The sequence below is a fragment of the Panthera uncia genome, chromosome C2 (assembly GCF_023721935.1).
Source record: "Panthera uncia isolate 11264 chromosome C2, Puncia_PCG_1.0, whole genome shotgun sequence".
NCBI classification, from domain to species: Eukaryota; Metazoa; Chordata; class Mammalia; order Carnivora; family Felidae; genus Panthera; species Panthera uncia.
Window position 1 is genome coordinate 85,708,998 of NC_064810.1, and position 21,819 is coordinate 85,730,816.

The 21,819-nt window shown below is 38.2% G+C and overlaps 1 protein-coding gene across 1 annotated transcript in view; it reads left to right on the top strand.

Moving 5' to 3' along the window:
* Positions 1 to 21,488, top strand: part of KCNMB3 (potassium calcium-activated channel subfamily M regulatory beta subunit 3) — a 31,416-nt gene extending 9,928 nt beyond the window's left edge. The window contains 4 exon segments of the mRNA XM_049629582.1: positions 12,303 to 12,494; positions 16,377 to 16,575; positions 21,304 to 21,327; positions 21,329 to 21,488. Coding sequence (XP_049485539.1) covers positions 12,303 to 12,494; positions 16,377 to 16,575; positions 21,304 to 21,327; positions 21,329 to 21,373 — 460 coding nt within the window. The 3' untranslated portion in view covers positions 21,374 to 21,488.
* Positions 21,489 to 21,819: the final 331 nt, after the last annotated feature.

A 21,819-nucleotide genomic window follows, 5' to 3' on the forward strand; every position in this document is an offset into this window, starting at 1 on the left:
ATATGGTATCTGTCTTTCTCTGTATGGCTTATTTCACTTAGCATCACATTCTCCAGTTCCATCCACGTTGCTACAAAAGGCCATATTTCATTCTTTCTCATTGCCACGTAGTATTCCATTGTGTATATAAACCACAATTTCTTTATCCATTCATCAGTTGATGGACATTTAGGCTCTTTCCATAATTTGGCTATTGTTGAGAGTGCTGCTATAAACATTGGGGTACAAGTGCCCCTATGCATCAGTACTCCTGTATCCCTTGGATAAATTCCTAGCAGTGCTATTGCTGGGTCACAGGGTAGGTCTATTTTTAATTTTCTGAGGAACCTCCACACTGCTTTCCAGAGTGGCTGCACCAATTTGCATTCCCACCAACAGTGCAAGAGGGTTCCCGTTTCTCCACATCCTCTCCAGCATCTATAGTCTCCTGATTTGTTCATTTTGGCCACTCTGACTGGCGTGAGGTGATATCTGAGTGTGGTTTTGATTTGTATTTCCCTGATGAGGAGCGATGTTGAGCATCTTTTCATGTGCCTGTTGGCCATCCGGGTGTCTTCTTTAGAGAAGTGTCTACTCATGTTTTCTGCCCATTTCTTCACTGGGTTATTTGTTTTTCGGGTGTGGAGTTTGGTGAGCTCTTTATAGATTTTGGATACTAGCCCTTTGTCTGATATGTCATTTGCAAATATCTTTTCCCATTCTGTTGGTTGCCTTTTAGTTTTGTTGGTTGTTTCCTTTGCTGTGCAGAAGCTTTTATCTTCATAAGGTCCCAGTAATTCACTTTTGCTTTTAATTCCCTTGCCTTTGGGGATGTGTCAAGTAAGAGATTGCTACAGCTGAGGTCAGAGAGGTCTTTTCCTGCTTTCTCCTCTAAGGTTTTGATGGTTTCCTGTCTCACATTCAGGTCCTTTATCCATTTTGAGTTTATTTTTGTGAATGGTGTGAGAAAGTGGTCTAGTTTCAACCTTCTGCATGTTGCTGTCCAGTTCTCCCAGCACCATTTGTTAAAGAGACTGTCTTTTTTCCATTGGATGTTCTTTCCTGCTTTGTCAAAGATGAGTTGGCCATACGTTTGTGGGTCTAGTTCTGGGGTTTCTATTCTATTCCATTGGTCTATGTGTCTGTTTTTGTGCCAATACCATGCTGTCTTGATGATGACAGCTTTGTAGTAGAGGCTAAAGTCTGGGATTGTGATGCCTCCTGCTTTGGTCTTCTTCTTCAAAATTACTTTGGCTATTCAGGGCCTTTTGTGGTTCCATATGAATTTTAGGATTGCTTGTTCTAGTTTCGAGAAGAATGCTGGTGCAATTTTGATTGGGATTGCATTGAATGTGTAGATAGCTTTGGGTAGTATTGACATTTTGACAATATTTATTCTTCCAACCCATGAGCAGGGAATGTCTTTCCATTTCTTTAAATCTTCTTCAATTACCTGCATAAGCTTTCTATAGTTTTCAGCATACAGATCTTTTACATCTTTGGTTAGATTTATTCCTAGGTATTTTATGCTTCTTGGTGCAATTGTGAATGGGATCAGTTTCTTTGTCTTTCTGTTGCTTCATTGTTAGTGTATAAGAATGCAACTGATTTCTGTACATTGATTTTGTATCCTGCAACTTTGCTGAATTCATGTATCAGTTCTAGCAGACTTCTGGTGGAGTCTATCGGATTTCCCATGTATAATATCATGTCATCTGCAAAAAGCAAAAGCTTGACTTCATCTTTGCCAATTTTGATGCCTTTGATTTCCTTTTGTTGTCTGATTGCTGATGCTAGAACTTCCAGCACTATGTTAAACAACAGCGGTGAGAGTGGGCATCCCTGTCGTGTTCCTGATCTCAGGGAAAAAGCTCTCAGTTTTTCCCCGTTGAGGATGATGTTAGCTGTGGGCTTTTCATAAATGGCTTTTATGATCTTTAAGTATGTTTTTTCTATCCCGACTTTCTCATGGGTTTTTATTAAGAAAGGGTGCTGGATTTTGTCAAAGGCCTTTTCGTTTTGTCATTTTGAAGGGAGAAAAGGAATTAATGAGGTAGAAAAATTAAAATTAAAAAAATTAAAATTAAAAAAATATTAAAATTAAAAAATTAAAAACACACACATTCAGAAAAAAAATTGAATAAATGATGCTAGATCCTAGGTGTGTTTTGGTTTGGGTGTTGAAAGTGGTTTGACAGATTAGAGAAAAAAAGGGGGGGGGGAGAAAATCATTTGAGAATCTGAAAAAATGAATACACTGAAGTAGACTAAAATGAAATGATGGGAGTAAAATAGAATTTGAAAAAATTTACACAAAAGTAAAAAATATATTAGGAAAAAATTAAAGAAAAATATTTTTAATAAAAATTAAAAATAAAAATGAATTTTTTTCTCTTTTTATATTCAAAAAGAAAAGAAACAAAAAAGAGAAAAAAGAGAAAAAAGAAATCGTTTGAAAATTTGAAAAAGTGAATACACTGTAGTAGACTAAAATAAAATGATGGAAGTAAAATGGAGTTTGAAAAAATTTACATAAGTGCAAAAAAGATAGTAAAAAATTTAAAGAAAAATATTTTTAATAGAAATTGAAATTGAAATTGAAAGATTTCAATTCAAAGAAATTGAAAAAAAAAAGAAGTTTTTTCACTTTCTGCATTCAAAAAAAAGAAAAGAAATGATAAAGAAAAAAGAAAACAAGGAAATTGTTTGAAAATTTGAAAAGGTGAATACACTGAAGTAGATTAAGATAGAATAATGGAACTAAGATAGAATTGGAAAAAATTTACACAAAAGTAAAAAATATAGTAAAAAATTAAAGAAAAATATTTTTAATAAAAATTGAAAATAAAATGAATTTTTTCTTTCTGTATTCAAGGAAAAGAATGTGTAAAAGAGAAAAAAAAGAAAAAAGAAAAAAAAAAGAAAGAAAATTGAATAGATGGACCTGCTAACAGATTGAAATAGGACTGAAATTACTTTGTTTTCCCCTAGAAGTCAGTCTATGTAGCGCTTTATAGTCCATAAACTAAGCCGGTGGTGAGACTTGTATTCTTGAAGAGCGAGGTTGGCCCAGTTGGGCGGGGCTCAGTGAAACAGCTCCGTTCTCCACTAGATGGCGCTGCTAGCCTAGTGGGGTGGATTGTTGCAGGGCTCGTAGATATGTATGCGCATGCACGGGAGCGGTGAAATGGCATCATCCAGATATCCAGTCTCTAGTATGGGAATTTTTCTCTCGGATCAGCAATCGCACACCCATCCTGTCTTCAGCTTTTGTCCGCTCTTCGCTTCTTCACTGTCCGTGACCAAGCCCCAGGCAGTACCTCTCTCCCAAGTTTTATCTCAGATGAGGCTGTTTTCCCTGGCCCCTTACTTCCAAAGGACTGAGGCTTTGACCCATTCCGCCCCTCTGTGGGAGGGTCTCGCCGAGCAATGGCCGAATGCCAGCTGTACCCAGGAACGCCTGCTGGACCCTGCTGCTGCCGGTGCCCCGAGACTGCAGCCAGGTGCCAGCCCGCCCCAGAAAAAGTTTGTGAGATAGTGTAGCAGCAGCTTTTCAGGGACTGTGGAAAATCACAACACACATCTGGCACCAGGCTTCACCCTTAATGACCTTGTTCCAGCACCAGCGAATGTGGCCGCCTTCTGGGGTCTGCTGGGACCAGGTGGCTTCAACAGTCTCTACCAAATGTCCTTCCAGCAGTGGAACCGCTTTTCCCCGTGTGGCCCGAGAACCTCCCAGACCCCACTCTGTTCCTGGGGATTCGCCCTTCCCACCAGAGCACTGCCAGGTATCGAGCTGCAGAGTTGCAGCCTTTGCGCTCCCCTTGTTTACAGTCCTAATGGAATTTAAACCCTCTCCTTTCTCCTTTCTCCCTTTTTAGTTTAGTCCCTGTGGCTATTTCCGATTTTCCACTTTCTCTCCAGCTGCTTTTGGGAGGGGTGCTTTTCCCATATTCTCCCCTGACCCAGTCTCCGTCCTCTCTCTGCCTGCAAAGGCGACTCCCTGCCTGCCACCGGCTTCTCTCTCCCCAAGTTTACCTCTCTGTGCCACGTACCTGCTGAATTCTGTGGTTCAGGTTGTGCAGATTGTTGTGTTAATCCTCCAGTTTTCTAGGCATGTTAGACGGTTTAGTGTTGGTCTGTCTATATTTCATGGACGCGAGACACACAAAAAACTTCCATGGTGTTCCGCCATCTTGGCTCCTTCCCATGACTTTTTCATTTTATAACTGGAAGTCTATACTTCTTGTACTAATTCATTAAGTAATTAATTAAGAGAGGGGGGGTGCGGGGAGAGAGAGAATCCCAAGTAGGCTCCACGCTCATCATGGAGACTGACATGACCCTGGGATCATGACCTGAGCTGAAATTAAGAGTTGGACGCTCAAATGACTGAGCCATCCAGGTGCCCGTGGAAGTCTGTACTTCTTGATTATCTTCCCCTATTTCGCCACCACACCAAACTTCCCTCTGGCAACCATCAACTTGTTCTCTGTGTCTTTGAGTCTGGGTTTTGCTTTATTTGTTTTGTATTTTAGATTTCACATAAAACTGAAATCATACAGTATTTGTCTTTCTCTGTCTTATTTCAATTAGCATCAATATCCTTGAGTTTGATCCATGTTGTCACAAATGGCCAGATTTCATTCTTTTTTTACGGCTGAGTAGAATTCCAATATATATCTTCTATATCTTCTTTATGCATGCATCCAATGATGGACACTTAGGTTGTTTCCATATCTTAGTATTATAAGTAACGCTGTTATGAACACAGGGGTACACCTATCTTTTCATATTAGTGTTTCATATTCTTTAGATAGATATCCAGTAGTAGAATTGCTGGATCATATGGTAGTTCTCTTTTTAGTTTTTTGAGAAACTTCCACACTGTTTTCCCTAGTAGCTGCACCAATTTACATTCCTACCAACAGTTCACATCCTCACCGATACTTGTTACTTCTATCTTTCTGATTCTAGCCATTCTGACAGTTGTGAGGTGATATCTCCTTATGGTTTTGAATTGCATTTCTCTGATGATTCGTGATTTTGAACACATTTTCATGTGTCTGTTGGCCATCTGTATGTCTTCTTTGGAAAATATTCAGATATTCTGCCCATTAAAATTTTTTTTTAATTATGGTTTTTTTTTAAAGTTTATTTATTTATTTTGTAAGAGAGAGAGAGAGAGATATAACAAGTGAGGGAGGGGGAAGGAGAGAGAGAATCCCAAGCAGGCTCCATGCTCTACACTGTGCCTGACATGGGGCTCCATCTCATGATTACGAGATCATGCCTTGAGCTGAAATCAAGAGTTGGATGCTTAACTGACTGAGCCACCCAGGTGCCCTCTGCCCATTTTTTTAAATTGGATTTTTAAAGTTGTTATTGAGTTGTATGAGTTCTTTATATATTTTGGATATTAACCCCTTATTGGATATATGATGTGCAAATATTTTCTCTCATTTGGTAGATTGCCTTCTCATGCAGAAAGCTTTTGGTTTGATATAGTCCTGTGTGTTAGTTTTGCTTTTGTTTTCCTTTTCTTTGGAGTTAGATCCAGAAAAACATTGTTAAGACCAATGTCAAGGAGCTTTCTGCTTATGTTGTCTTCCATGAGTTTTATGGTTTCAGGTCTTGCATTCAAGTTTCTAATCCATTAAAACAAATTTTTTTTTTAAATTTTATTTATTTTTGAGAAAGAGAGACAGAATCTGAAGCAGACTCCAGGCTCCTAGCTGTCAGAACACAGCCCGATGTGGGGCTCAAACTCATGACCTGAGCCGAAGTGGGATGCTTAACTGAGTCACCCAAGCATCCCTGTTTTCATCCATTTTGAGTTAATTTTTGTATATGATGTAAGATAGTGGTCCAGTTCCATTCTTTCACATGTAGCTGTCCATTGATTGAGGAGACTGCCCTTTCCCACTGTATATTCTTGTCTCCTTTGTTGTAAATTAATTGACTATATAATCCTGTTTTTATGCCAATACCACATTGTTTTGATTGCTTTAGGTTTGCAATATAATTTGAAACCAGGCAGTGTGATACCTCTAGTTTTTTTCTTTTTTCTCAAGATTGTTTTAGTTATTCTGGGTCTTTTGTGGTTCCATATAAATTTGAGAATTATTTGTCCTATATCTGTGAAATATGCCATTGGAATTTTGATAGGGGTTGTACTGAATCTCATTGGTTTGGGTTTTTATGGGCATTTTAACACTATTCATTCTTCTAATCTATGAGCACAAGATATCTGCATTTATTATTTCTTCAAGTTGTTTAGTCAATGTCTTATAGTTTTCAGTGTACAGATTTTTTTTCCTCCTTGGTTAAATTTATACGTAGGTGTTTTATTCTTTTTGTTGTGATCATAAATGGGATTATTTTCTTGATTTCTCTGATAGTTTGTTATTAGTGTATAGAAACACTACAGATTTTGTATATTAATTTTGCATACTGAAACTTTCTTAAATACATTTGATAGTTCTAATAGTTTTTTGGTGGTCTTTAGGGTTTTCTATATATAGTACCATGTCATCTGCAAATAGTGATGGTATTTCTTCTTCCTCTCCAGTTTGCCTCTTATTTCTTTTTCTTGCCTAATAACTGTAGCTAAGAGTTCCAATATTATATTGAATAAAAGTGGGCATACTTGTCTTGCTCCTGATTTTAGAGAAAAAGCTTTCAGCTTTCACCACTGAGTATGATGTTAACTGTAGGCTTGTCATATATAGCCTTAATTATGTTGAGGTACTTTCCCTCCATACCCATTTCATCAAGAGATTTTATCAATAAATTGATGTAGAATTTTGTCAAATGCCTTTTCTGCATCTGTTGGGATGATCATATGGTTTTATCTTTATTAAAAATTTTTTTAAAAAGTTTATTTTTGAGAGACAGAGAGACATAGCATGAGTCGGGGAGGGGCAGAGAGAGAGAGGAAGACAAAGAATCCAAAGCAGGCTCCATGGGGCTTGAACCCATGAACTGTGAGATCATGACCTGAGCTGAAGTTGGATGCTTAACCAACTGAGCCACCCAGGTGCCCCTTATCTTTCATTATTTTAATGTGGTGTATCATATTGATTGATTTGTATATGTAAAACTGTCCTTAAATCCCTGGAATAAATCCCACTCAATCATGGTGTATAATTCATTTAATGTTTTGTTGAATTCAGTTTGCCAATGTTTTGTTGAGAATTTTTACTTCTATGTTCATCAGGGATATTGGCCTATAATTTTTCTTTTCTTTTCTACAACTCTGGGCTTCATTTGTTTTCTTTTTCTAATTCCTTTAGGTATGAAGTTAAATAGTTTCTTGTTTCTTGAGATAGGTTATACTGCTATGAACTCCCATCTTAGAACTGCTCTGGCTGTATCCTGTTGATTTTAGTGTGTCATATTTCTGTTTTCATTTGTTTCTAGGTATCTTTAAATTTTTTCCTTCGATTTATTCTATGATCCCATAGTTATTCAACAACATGTTGTTTTATCTCCATGTATTTGTAGTTATTTCAGTTTTCTTCTTGTATTGAATTCTAGTTTCATACCACTGTGGTCAGAAAAGATGCTTAATATTATTTCAGTCTTCTTGAATTTATTGAGACTTGTTTTTGGCCTACCATGGGATTTATCGTGGAGGATGTTCCATGTGCATTTAAGAAGAATATAAATTCTGCTGCTTTAGGATGGAATGTTCTAAATATATCTATTAAGTCCATCTGGTCTAATGTGTTAAGGCCAATGTTTCCCTATTGATTTTCTGTCTGGATGATTTAGCCATTGATGTAAGTAGGGTGTTAAAGTCTTCTATTATTTCATTGCTGTCAATTTCTTCCTTTTAAGTCTATTAATATTGGCTTTATTTTAGTGCTATGTTGGATGCATATATATTTATAAATGTTATATCTTCTGACTGGATTGACTCCTTTATCATTACGTAGTGCTCCTTTTTGTCTTTCATTACATTCTTTGTTTAAAGTATATTGTGTCTGATATGAGTATACATACAGCAGCTTTCTTTTTATTTCCATTTGCATGAAATGTCTTTTTCCCACCCTTCACTTTCAGTCTGTGTGTGTCTTCTGACGTGAGTCTCTTGTATGCAGTATATAGATGTGACTTGTTTTTCTTTTTTCTTAATCCATGCAGACACTCCACATTGATTGGAGAATTTAGTATGTATACAATTAAATTAATTATTGATAAGTGTGTACTTATTGCCATTTTGTTAATTGTTTCTGGCTGTTTTTATAGTTCCTCTCTGTTTCTTTCTTCTCTTTTTCTCTTTCCTTATATTTTGATGAATTTCTTTAGTGTTGTGTTTACATTCCTTTCTCATTTTTGTATGTATGTATTTACTTTCAGGTTTTGCTTTGTGGTTACCATGAGGTGCACACATGTCATCTTATAACAGTCTATTTTAAGTTGATAGCAACTTAAATTTGAACACATTCTAAAACTACATTTTTACTCCTCTTTTCCTACTTTATTATATTTTTTAATTTTTTTTCATGTTTATTTTTGAGAAGAGAGAGAGCATGAGCGGGGGGAGGAGAGAGAAAGAGGGAGACACAGAATCTGAAACAGGCTCCAGGCTCTGAGCTGTCAGCACAGAGCCCAATGTGGGGCTCGAACTCACGGACCACGAGATCATGACCTGAGCTGAAGTCAGAGGCTTAACTGACTGAGCCACCCAGGCACCCCGTCCCTACTTTATATTTTTGATATCACATTTTACATGTTTTCATTTTACGTATCTCTTAACTAATTATTATGGTTTTAGTTCATTTTACCACTTTATAAATGATCAATCCACTACCTTTGCTTTATATTTACCTGTTCCAGTGAGGGTTTTTTTTTTTTTTTTTTTTGTATGTTTTTTTGTTATTAGTTAGTGCCATTTCTTTTCAGCAAAATGAAATCCCTTTAACATTTCTTGTAATGCCAGTTTAGGAGAGATGTACTTCTTTAGCTTTTGCTTATGTGGCATACTTTTTAATCTCTCCTTCAATTCTGAATGATACTATTGTCGGGTATTGCTTGGTTGGAATTTTTTTTTTTCTTTCAACATTTTGACTATGTCAGGCCACTTCCTTCTGGTCTGCAAAGTTTCTGCTGAGAAATCTATTGAGAGCTTTATGGGGTTTCCCCTGTACATAACAATTTGTTTTTCTCTTGCTTCTTTAAGTTCTTTATTTGAATGTTTGTCATTTTAATTATAATGTGTCGTGATGTGGATCTCTGTTTGTCTTATTTGGAGCTCTCTGGGCTTCCTGGAGCTGGATGTCTGTTTCCTTCCTTAGGTTAGGGAGTTTTTCAGATATTATTTCTTCAAGTAATTTTTCTGTCCCATTTTCTCTCTCTTCTTTTGGGACCTCCTATAATGTGTATGTTATTTTACTTGATGTTGGTCTCTTAAGTGGTCTTCATTTTTTAAAATTCTTTTTTTCTTTTGTTGCTCTGTTGGGATGAGTTTTATTGCTTTGTCTTCCAGCTTGCTGATGTGTTCTGTTTCATCCAGTTTGCTCTTGAACCCCTCAAGTGTATTTTTCAGTTCAGTTATTGTGTTTTCCAGCTCTGTGACTTCTGTTTAGTATTTTCTTATAATTTCTCTCTCTTAGTTCAAGTTCTCACCTTATTCATTCATTCTTCTGAGTTTGGTGAGCATCTTTATGACCATTACTTTGAATTCTTTATCAGGTAGATTACTTATCTCTGTATCATTAAGGTCTTTTCATGAGGTTTAGTGTTGTTTTTTCATTTGGAACATATTTCTTTGTTTTCTCATTTTACTTGACTCTGTGTTTGTTTAGGCAAAACAGCTACTTCTCTCAGTCTTGAAGGAGTGGCCTTGTGTAAGTGATAAATGTTCTTGTTCACCCTTTCCCTAGCTCTTGGTTGTTTCTCAAAACTTTGTGGTTGTCTAAACTGCCTGATTTATTCTTTGTATGTCCCAGCTGTTGAGGGTGTGTTAAAACCTGTCAGTGTTCCAAGGGAAGGAATTTCATTTAGCACCTAGTTTAAGGCTGATTGGAAGCCAGACCCTCAGGCAGCAGCTGTAAAAGTATGCAAATATATACAGTCCTGAGGGGCTGCGATTGGAAACCTAGTTGGCCTTCAGACAAAGTGATCTAGAAGTGTCTCCCAGATGAGAGTTGCAAAAACTGGGGCTCCAGACAAGTGTATAAGCTCCTTTCTGGGAGGTCTTGTCAAGCTACAGCAAGACCAAGAGGGTGTGCAGGGATTGTGTATCCCTGCTTGTGTTCCCTGGGAGTGCCTCCTTAGCCTCTAGATGTGTAGGGAACCTGAAGCCTGTACTTTAGGCTGAAGCTCCAGGCTAAGGAGATAGTCCCTTTTCACAGGAAGATTGTGTATTATAGTCTGCTATCTGTGCAGTACCTTGGGGGGTGGTGGCCTACCAAGAACTTGTCTTTCTAATCATTACATTCCAGTGGCACTCAGGAACAGCAGCCTCTTGGCCACCAGGGTCAGGTGATCAAAGGTGTCCCCTGTGTAGATGCTTCCCATGCACACTGAAATTATGCCAGTTTTCTATATCAACAATTATAATTGGGTCTGTTAAATCAATATATGAGAAATGCAGAGGCCTTATAATAAGCCTCTTCATGTGTAGATTCTATGGGTATCTTACAATAAACCTCTGGGATGCCTTAATATGAAGCAACTAAAATCTAGTTTCAGAACATGAGGGAAAAGATGGGATATTGGGTATTGGAAACCCACAAAATATCCAAATCTTAGTTTATGGCTGAAACTCTTAATCTATCATACTTGTTCACAAATTATAAAATGTGCTGGCTCAAATTTCATTAAAAAAGTTTTTTCCTCTTCCCATTTTCTGAGGGTGGCATGATTGAAAGTGAGTGAAATATCAGAGGAGACTAAAAATCTCCAAACCAGGTCTTGAACTCAGAGTAGTATTAACCAGGGAGTGTTGCTGTCCTCTGAAGCCAGTGCTTCCTGGTGTAGGCTCCTGGAACATCCTGGATAGCCTGACATTCCCCTCACTCTCTTTGAATTCTGAAGATGTTGCCAGAGAGAAGAGGAGCTAGGGAGAGAAAGGAGAAGGATGTGGGATAAAGTATAAAATATACTTTTGGAAGAAAGCAAGTAGCAATTCCCTTGACAGCGTTTTTACTCAGCTTTAACTTTTAGTAAGCTTTTTAAGCAGCTTGATGGTGCCTGAATTTCTACTATTATAGCTGCATTCATTTGGCTTAAGATTTCGATAAGACTCTTAAAGTGGAAATACCTCTGGGACTCATATGCCTAATGAGCAAGGAGTAGCAAACCAATGACATTGACCATAGGAAGTGGTGGGACTCTGGCAAATTGGAGAATACATCCCTGTCCATGGGGACAGCCTCTGTTTGGCTTGGCCAGCTGCTCATAGGCAGGAGTATGGGATCTTATGATATTTTCAAAAGCTAGTAATCAGTTTATGAGAAATTTCATGATTTTTAAATTGTTAGCAACTAATTCCACATTGAACACACACACACACACACACACACACACACAAGGCCAAACAAAACACATTTGTGGGCTGGATGCTGTCCGTGGGTCACCAGTTAGCAACTTTTGTTTTGGACTTTACTGTTCACTGGACCCCCCACTGTGAAATAATTTATCGCATCCTTTGCTGGTACAGAACAGAGGGAAGGAGAGAAGAAATGCAGGACCATTCACACAGAGCTGTGAGTGAACAGAGAGGACATGAGGGGTGAGGGGAAAGAAAACAGCAGTGAAGGCTTCATTATTCTGAGTGGACTGACCATGGGTCACCAAGCCCCATAGTAGATATGCTGCTTTTCCAACAGCTGAATATAAAAGAACAAGTCAAATCCTACTATTTCTGGATGCTGTTAATTCCAAACCTTTTAAGTCATTCTTTACATATGGAACTCATAAAATAGTGTAAAAATCATTTTCATGGGTAATGTGCAGTATACCTGACAGAGAAGTAAGCTCCTAATACTTATTCACATAATACAAATGAAAACTACAGACAGGCAATTCTTTCCTAGTCATTGATTAAACAGATCTCTAAAGACTTCCTTATGATTGTTTGTTATATGTAAGAAATATTATATTATATTACATTTTATAACACATAATTTTAGCTTGTTTAGATGGACTTTTAGCCAAGCTCTGAACATGGGATTTCATGGTGTTGCACTGAACCTGCTCACAAACCTGAGGTGGACAGCAAATGGGATCATCCCTCCACCCACCATGGGTTGGTATATGTTTCCATTTCTCTATGGGCTTATTGAAATATCTCCTTCCTACTTCCTCCAAAGGACAGCCTTTTCTGCCTCAGGCAGAAATAGAAATATAGACCACGATGATGGAGACTTACCAGATGTGCACAAGAAGCTGCCATCCAGTGCTGGAGAGGACCGAGCCTTGCTGCTGGGCTTTGCAATGATGGGCTTCTCAGTCCTCATGTTCTTCTTGCTTGGAATTACCATCCTAAAGCCTTTCATGCTCAGGTAAGAAACATAGAAAGGAGACCCAGAATTTTCAATTCGGATCAGATCCAAGCACAGTGGTAGAGAAGAGGAAGCTGGCTTTGGCCTCTTCAGCCCTCCTGACCACTGTGTAAGGGATGATAGAATCACCTGTTTCGTTATCAGTGCTGGGAGGCAGTTGGGTGTAGAGAAAGGTGTGGTAACAAAGTGGAAGATACTCCTTTACCACTCCCCCTTGTCAATTTGAAAAGTACTTCCAACAGCTGATCCATAAATTAGATATGCATGGAAGGAATAAATTCTTCCTTTAACAAGCAGATATCATAGGGAAGGGTTAATTTAAGTCTTCTATGTGAACATAATAAAAGTTATTTAACTCTGAGTTTTTTGAGTTTGACAATATCTACCTAGCACATAGTAGTTGCTCAATAAGTGTTTCTTCCCTTTTGTTTTATTCATTATTAAATACAGCAAATAACAGTTACCATTTATTAAATATATACTATATGCCAAAATATACTATATTTTATCCTATTTAAATCTATAGCAAACCTATCATGGTAGCATTATTTTATCATTTTAATTTTCATTTTATTTTTTTATTTTTATTTTTTAATGTTTATTTTTGAGAGGGAGAGAGAGACCACCAGCAGGGAAGGGGCAGAGAAGTGGGGAGACAGAGAACCCCAAGCAGGCTCTATACTGTCAGCACAGAGCCTGACGTGGGGCTTGATCTCAGGAACTGTGAGATTATGACCTGAGCTGAGACCAAGAGTCTGATGTTTAACTAACTGAGCAACCCAGGTGCCCCTTAATTTTCATTTTATAAATGAGAAAGCTGAGGCTCAGTCCAAGTAACTTGCCCAAGGTCACCTAGCCAGTAAAGAACTTGCCTGTCATTTTGATATAAGACTCCTGGTCTCCTAATACTTAAATGAAGTTTGTAGCAATGGGGGTGGGGGATGGGAGGTTTCATTAGGGCAGGGGAGGAGCTGTTTAATTTTGGAGGATACCTTTTACAACATGGGGTACTTTGAGGGAGGGCAGTATTGGGTAGGGGGACAGCAAGGGGCACTTTCCCTTTTGTTAGCCAAAGAGTGATAGAAGGCCCAGGGAGAATAGGGAGAGGGAGGCCTAGGAGTTAAGAAAAAGGATCACAGAATAGGAAGTAGGTGTCCTGCTTTTGTCATTTATCAGATTCATCTCCTGCCATTCCTAAGTTACTATTAGGGCAATAGTGTGGAGGTCACCATCACTACAGAACACAGTGCCACTATTAGAAGCATTCAGGAGAATTTTCCCTCTGGTATTATCACCATGTTCTGCTTCTCATCATCCAGCTTACTTTTATTTAGTAGACACCAGGAAACTTATATGTGGTTATACTTCCTTCATTGCTTTGGCTGCTAGGAAGCTCAGAGCGAAATTTGTGGCCCAGTTCTCATAACTGTAGGGGATCTTATGGTTTTCAGTTTACATGCTTTACCTTACTCTTGACTTCTAGCTTTCTACCTTCCTTTTTCTATTACTCCATTATATGTAGAGAGATATCTATCTATCGCCTATCTCTACCTACCTACCTACCTTCCTTCCTACCTACCTGATCATCCATCCTTCCTTCTATCCATCCATCCATCCATCCATCCACCCATCCAATCATCAATCTAGCTGCATTACACATACCTACGTAAGCTGAATAAATTGTGTGTGTGTGTGTGTGTGTGTGTGAGTGCGTGCTCATGCATGTGTGTGCATGTGCATAAGTGCTTGTGTGCAGGTCCGGGTCAGATTATTTTCTAAAATGTGATAATTTGGGAGATGTTTTGAGGATACCTTCTGCAACCTGACACCAAACTGTTGCTTGTATTTAAATTTTACTTTGCTAAGCATTTCTGGAAATTGTTTGCTTAAAGTAATCGAGTGCTTAAGAGTGGTGAGTTCTCATCTGTCTCTTGCCTTGTGATTTTGTGCCACCTCAGAGAGTGGTTTTGCTCCATGGAAGATGGCCTGCTCCCACGCCCTTCGACCATCATCTCTCAATCAAATGATGGATTTTGTCTATTTGTAGACAAATAGACACACAGTGCTGTTGAAAGAACATGCTCATGTTTCCAGCTCTAAATACATGCCTGGTTCCGGGTGCCTGGGTGTCTCCATTGGTTAAGCATCTGACTCTTGATTTCAACTCAGGTCATGATGGTGCGGTTCATGAGATCGAGCCCCACATTGAGCTGTGTACTGACAGTGCAGAGCCTGCTTGGGAGTCTCTCTTTCTCCCTCTCTCTCTCTGCCCTTCCCTTTCTCTCTCTTTCAAAAAATAAATAAGTAGACTTTAAATATGTCCCTGGCTCTCCCTGAGAGAACTGGCCTGACCCTTGTGCACAGGAAGAAATATACTGCTCTCCATAATGGAGCTTTCTGAAATCTTCAAGGAAGGTTCCAACCACACTCAGTTCAGCATTTGATTAGGATTCAGAGAGCCTAAGTTCTGACACAGACAAATAGGCAACTCTAAAGAATTATTTTAAGATGCCTAGTCTAAATAAGTCCAGAATTTAATTTTGTGGAAAAGCAGCTGGTGTTAAACCTGTGAAAGAACCTTATTTTTCATATTTGTATTTTCACTTGCCCAACATTTTATTTATAAAATTTATAAAATATATATAAAATATATTTATTTAAAAAATCCAATGATTTTTTAATGCCCTGGGCCTTGGGATTATTTTAAACTGCACTGTGTCTCAAGTTTATTATATTAATACAGCAAAATGTTTACTTATGGCCAAAGATCTTAACAGGAGAGCAGTATGAATCCAGCTAAATGAGGCTTTTCAAACATTCTAGACTTTAGAATTTGCTAATCTGACTCCTTGTGTTGAAGTCACCAGGAAATAAGGTCAGGGACCCACCTGGGTGTGAGTGTGAGGGCCCCGAGGAATGGACCTATACATTGTCAAGCATTTCTTCTTACCCTCCTTTACTTTATCTAGGACTTGTTCTCTAACAATTTCATACATATTTGTCTTTTCAACACCACCACAAAATTTTCGTGGGCAGGAATTTTGTCTACCACTTCTCATGGCACCTAGAACATTCTGTGCATGTAGTATGTGTGCAAATACACAAGGAATGTTTTCCAAATCAAACTTTCATTCAGTACAACATGTATTGAGCCTCTGCTATATGGGAGGCATGGTGCTTCTTGCTCTAAGGAACATGAAGATGAATAGGATATAGCCCCTCACCTCAAGGAACCTACTGACAGTGAAAACACAGTAAGTTTTCTGAGACATTCCTTCTATGATTTGTATTTGCCTCTTTGGAAGTAGAATGAGTAAATGGAATTGTACCTTGTTACTAAATTCTATATTGACTAAGGGTCACATTGACTGTGGTTGGAACCTTCCAAAGGCACATTTTCATCAGGACGGGCCAACGGGTGCATCTTGAGATGATAAGGAATGGAAGAGGATAAGATTTCTGAGTATGTGGTTACAGTAATATTTGTCAAAGCATGGTTCGCCAAATACCTGCATCTTAAATACTGCTGAATATACAGATTCCTGGATTTCAACTCAGATCAACTAAATCCAAATCTCTGGGTGTGAAGCCTTAGAATCCACAAATACTTCACTCTTAACAAATTCGCTCAGGTGATTCTGAAGTTTGAAAACCATTGCTGTAAGGGTTGGTGTAGTAAGAAATATGCCAAGGGGGTCATAACTGAGATGAAACTTAGCAATATGCTGTTGTTTCTCTCCTATCTCAATGTTCCCTAATCATTATGTACCTTCTGTAATGGTTCCACATTCCCTGGAAATAGACACGTCTGGGGTTATCACATTACAACTATAAAAGTAAATTTTCTAGAGGGTGAAGATCATTTATCTTTTGCAATTGAAGCATTCAGAGAGAAGAGTCGAACTGTACTACCATCCACACTCATATCACGGATGACTGGATGGACTGCGCTTTCCCCTGTGGTGTAGGCTGCCGAGGCCGGGGCGAGTACCCATGTCTTCAGGTGTTTGTGAACGTCACCCATTCAGGTCAGAAAGCTCTCCTACATTATAATGAAGAGGCTGTCCAGATAAATTCCAAGGTAATGTCAAGTTCATGTAATTAAAGAGTTCTAATTACAGCTGCCCTTCCATGCCAGACTGTCCCCTGCAGAGTGCAGTACCCAGGACCATCTCTGGCAGTAAACCCGTTTCCTTCCAGTGAACACCCCTACAGTGGTCAGATCGGGATAAATGAAGCTAAAGGCATTCTTGGAGGAAAAATGGGGGTTATAGAATGGAAAGGAATCATGCCAATTTCACACACTGGTGTCTGGAATTTACAGGCTGAGCCAGTGGACATAGTCATTTGTAGGCAGTTTTACTTGTGGAAGCCCAACTCCCCATTGTATCAAAAATGTTAAAATGTATTCAACCCATCTTACATCAAGTAAGCAATTTTTCTTATCAAAATAAATGTAGAAATTATTATAATTTTGATTTTAATACATTTCTTGATTGGTTCATATGATGTATAGTGTACATTCTCACCTAACTATGAAAGTTAGGTTGCATCAGATTAGCTGACATACTATGCTTTGTTGTCTTTACTTACTTAGGCACTGATCAATCTGATGATCTCGGTTTTCTATTTTGGATGCAATAGTTTTTAAGGTCTCAAACATTTTTGTAGACCCTAAGCACGGTGCCTCGAGTGCCTACTGGATATACTAAAAAACCTCAGGCATTTTTGAAAAAAAATCACCAGCTGTCATATCCCTTCTTCACTAGTTCTGCCACCCAGGAACCAAAGCCCATGTAGGACCCCTCTCCGTGGGCCTAGGGCAAAAGCTTCAACATGCTATCCTTTAGGGAAAGATTTTACTGTAGGAAATCAAGACAAAGATGATAGAGGCATTAATAGGTGTTGACAACACATAGTGAGCTCAGCAGATATTTGTTGAATGGACAAAGACCAAGGGGGCCTGCGTGGTCCTTATGAAGCTGGTCACTGCCTCTTCTGAAATATTTGTATTCTAAGAATCCCTTTCCACATTTCTGCATAGTGCCTGGAAATGGCCATATCACTCTGTGCCCTCCTGCCCACACTTCCCCATGAGCTTTACAACAGCTTCCATTAGCCTCTGAGATTGCAACTCTCCACGAATAGCTTCAGTCTGAAGCTCTTTCAGAATGAAAACTGTTGTTTAAATGCTTGGTTTTGGGGACAGTGCCCTCATCTTTCTTCTTCTTCCATATTCCTAGTGCTTTTACACACCCAAGTGCCACCGAGATAGAAATGATTTGCTGAACAGTGTGCTGGACATAAAGGAATTCTTTGATCACAAAAATGGGACTGCCTTTTCATGCTTCTACAGTCCAGACAGCCAATCTGAAGATGTCATTCTCATAAAAAAGTACGACCAGATGGTTATCTTCCACTGTTTATTTCGGCCTTCACTGACTCTGCTAGGGGGTGCCCTGATTGTTGGCATGGTGAGATTAACACAGTACCTGTCCCTGCTGTGTGAAAAATACAGCGCTGCACTCAGAGATGAGGTAGGTGGCAAAGTACCTTATATGGAACAGCATCGATTCAAACTGTGGAGTGTGGGGAGGGACAAAGAAAGGAGCAGAAAGATCTGAAGACAGTGGCCAGATTAAAGTCCTGGCCTTCAGATACCTGCAATTTTTGCACCTGTGGACCTAATGACGCCTGCTCGCAAACTAACCACGTCGAGGCAATTCAAACTAAGTACATTTCTTTTGGGAAACATTTTAAAAAAGCCTCACTATGTATTCCATTTATTCTATGAATACATACAAACTCACCATCTTTTTTCTACCCCACATTTCTTTCCACATGAGCCAAGGAAGTGCTTTTTGTCTCCACATGGCGAAATGAGCTCACAGTAGCTGTGCTTTATCTAATTTCAGCTCTAGCTGAACTTGTCTGCGTGGAAGTAAATGATGGAGGGTATCTAACCTATTGAGTACTGAACAGCCAGCCTAGATCTATGCAACACAGTTTACATCAAAACATTTCCCAAAAAAGTGCTTAGTGAAGAACAGGTCATTCACTGTTAGGAAGATAATAATCTGGTAATTTCAAAAAAATGTGGGCCGACCATTTTGCTTCACCATTCATGATAAAGGAAAGCTGCTCCTAGCAAATGGCACTGAGTTTAGAGTTCTCTGTACTTAACCTTGCCATATACCATGTAATTTTTCTTTCAGCAACATTCTCCTAGTTAATTATGCTTTCCATAAGCTCATTTCCTTCTTTGTGCACATTCTGGTGGGGGTGGGAGAGATGGCCAGAAACGTGAAGTAGGGAGAAGCTGTATTGGATGGAATTTAACATTCATCTCAGATAATCTGCAATTGTAGAAAAGTCCCACGTGGACAGTCAGCAAACATCTGTACTTTAATGACTCAACCCTGGTTATTAACTAATGAATGTCACAAGGCTCTCCCAACAAGTGCTTTCCAGAGTAAGCTGAATTGGGAATTGAAAACATGTATTTGTTCTGAAAACCAATGTGCCTCAAAGTATCTCTCCCATTTTACTAAAAAAGTTTTACATCACGGTCCACAGAAAGAATGAGACTTTGAAGCAACTTTTATATGCAGATGTAATTAAAACAGAAATTTTGATTCCAAGTAAATATTATGCCTTTTAGCAGTTAATTTCAAATCACAAATTACTGAAGAGACTGAATGATTAAATAGAGCAATATTGACTTGACAAGTAATGAACAATTTTGGTACTTTCTCCTCCTCCTAGTGTGGAATAGTAGAAAACGCATGTGTTTCAGAGGATTTATTTGAATTCATAGGTCATAACTACAGCTTTTCAGATACGTATCCCCTGGAAGTTCAGCTGAACTGAAATGAAGGTTCAAGCCTCTCTCTTCTCATTTATAAAATGGGGATAATCTCTTCCTTCATGGGGTTAAGGAAGAGACAAGGTAGAGTATATAAAACACCTTAGTTTCTTGCACCTAGTAAAAGGGCTCAAAAAATGTTAGATAAATTTTTTTTGCTAAGTTTCAATATTCAGTCAGCCTTATCCCTCTTTTGGGTATGTATCCAAAGGAAATGGAATCACTATCTCCAAGAGACATCTGTATTCCCCTGTTCATTGGAGCATTATTGACAATGGGCAAGATATGGAAAAAACCAGAGTCCATTCACAGATGAATAAACTGTGATCTTACACACACACACTGTACACACATATGTGAGGTGTGTATACATATACACAATGGAATATCATTCAGTCTTAAAAAAGGAGATCCTGCCATTTGCAACGGCACAGATAAACCCAGAGGGCATTATGCCAGTAAAATAAGCCAGACACAGAAAGGAAAAAACTGCATTTCACTTCTATGTGGAATCTAAGAATGTCAAATACATAGAAGCAGAGAGTAAGATAGTGATTACTGGGGGTGTGGTCAGGTAGGGGAAATGGGGAGATGTTAATTAAAATGTACAAACTCTGTTTTAAGATGAGGTCTAGAGATCTCACGTACAGCACGATTATGGCAAGAATACTATATTGAATACTGGAAATTTGCTAAGAAAGATTTCAGGTATTCTCATCACATAGACACACATACACACAATGTGAGGAGACGATACATTGATTAGCTTGACTATAATCATTTGCTGTACATGAATATCAAATCATGTTGTACACCTTAAATATATACAATTCTCATTAAAAAATAAAATAAATTCAGTCAGCCTTGGTACCTTTCACTGGACAGCCGGTTATAGGGCTAGCGTAGGGAGCTGTAGGAGAGCATTCCTTCCCCTTGTCTTGGCGAAATATAATATGCATTTAAGATTCAGAACGTGCTGCTTAAAAGGTTGCGGTAAATTATTTTGTATATACCAAAGACTTTCCTGAAATAAAAGAGATGTAGGCACACATATTTTAAATCATTCTACAAATTGAGATTCTGTAGATTTCTAAAGGGCAGATCTCTATTCCATTTCTTAGTAAGTTTTGACACCCATCTAACAACGTGCAGTTCTTGGGATTTTTCTCCTAACAAATTCAAAACCACTCGTCTAAAGCCTAAAAAGTGTGTGAAAGTGTGAAACCTAGTGTTGCAATTACCAGTTTTCCACTCATACAGTGCGGCTACTTGGTTCATCTCGTAACCTCATCTCAGGAAAGAGGAACATTATGCTTGAAGAACAAAGTCCATTTAGAATAATGTTAATTCAAAGTCACGCAAACCATTTGGCAAAGAAACAAAATGTGAGCAATCATTTGCTGTTAATTGCTTAGAAGTACAGAGTATCAACACTCACATGTATGTACTGGTCCAAGTACAGACTCCCCTTTTGCAAGGTTTACGATAACTGAAAGTAAAATCAGTTTGCTTCTAGCCCAACCTCACTTCTAGGTTCTGGTCTTCAACTGACTTGAAAAAAAGTCTGTCTGCACGTACAAACACATTCATACGTATATGTGTATGTTTCTGCTTGAAACACAAACATACAATTCTTTTTGCTTAAAGGAAATGAATATTCAAACATATTTCTCTAATATTCATTACTTTACTGGGGCAGAAAAATTGCTTTTAAGGCATAATAGTTTCAGGTTTTCAATCAACTATTCTTAGTTGTTACTGATCAGAACTCAAGTTCAGCTAAATTTTGATTATTAGCAACACCAGTTTGCTTGTAAGTATTCCAAAAAAATGGCAAAGTATAATTATCAGTTTTTTGTTTAAAATATGTAGTACACTAAGGACTGCTTAGACACCAGTCATTTTTTTTTTTTTTTTTTTTTTTTTTTTTTTTTTAATAAACAGCGTGATGTTACAGACTGCAAAGTTAAAAGAAAAGCAGACATTGACAGTTTCTGATGAGCACAAACAGTAAGTGCAGTCACAGGCCAAACATCTTGCTAGGAACAGCAAGACTGGGAAGAGGTCTTAAATTTAGTGACACTGTATTATTCTATATTCTCAGTACAATAACACATGCATCTTGCTGTGTCAAACCTTTTTGGGCCATCAGTAAAAGAATATGTAAAAACATTTTTCTCCTAATGAATGCAGTATACCACAGGACTTCAATTCATTGAATGACAAAATAGAAATAGATTTGCTACAATTAAAAGGGGCCAAAAGAGGGTGGTAGGGGCTGTTTTTGAAGCTTCCAAAGTCAACATTTGATGTGCTTGTAGTCTTCTTTTGGTAATGCCACATTCCTCAAGATAGTAAAGCGTTACGTTCCAAAAGGATATATTCTTTTAGATTGTATTTAACCCAAGGAAGTCTGAGGACTGAATCACATCAAAACTATCAATTGTATTTGACTTAGGT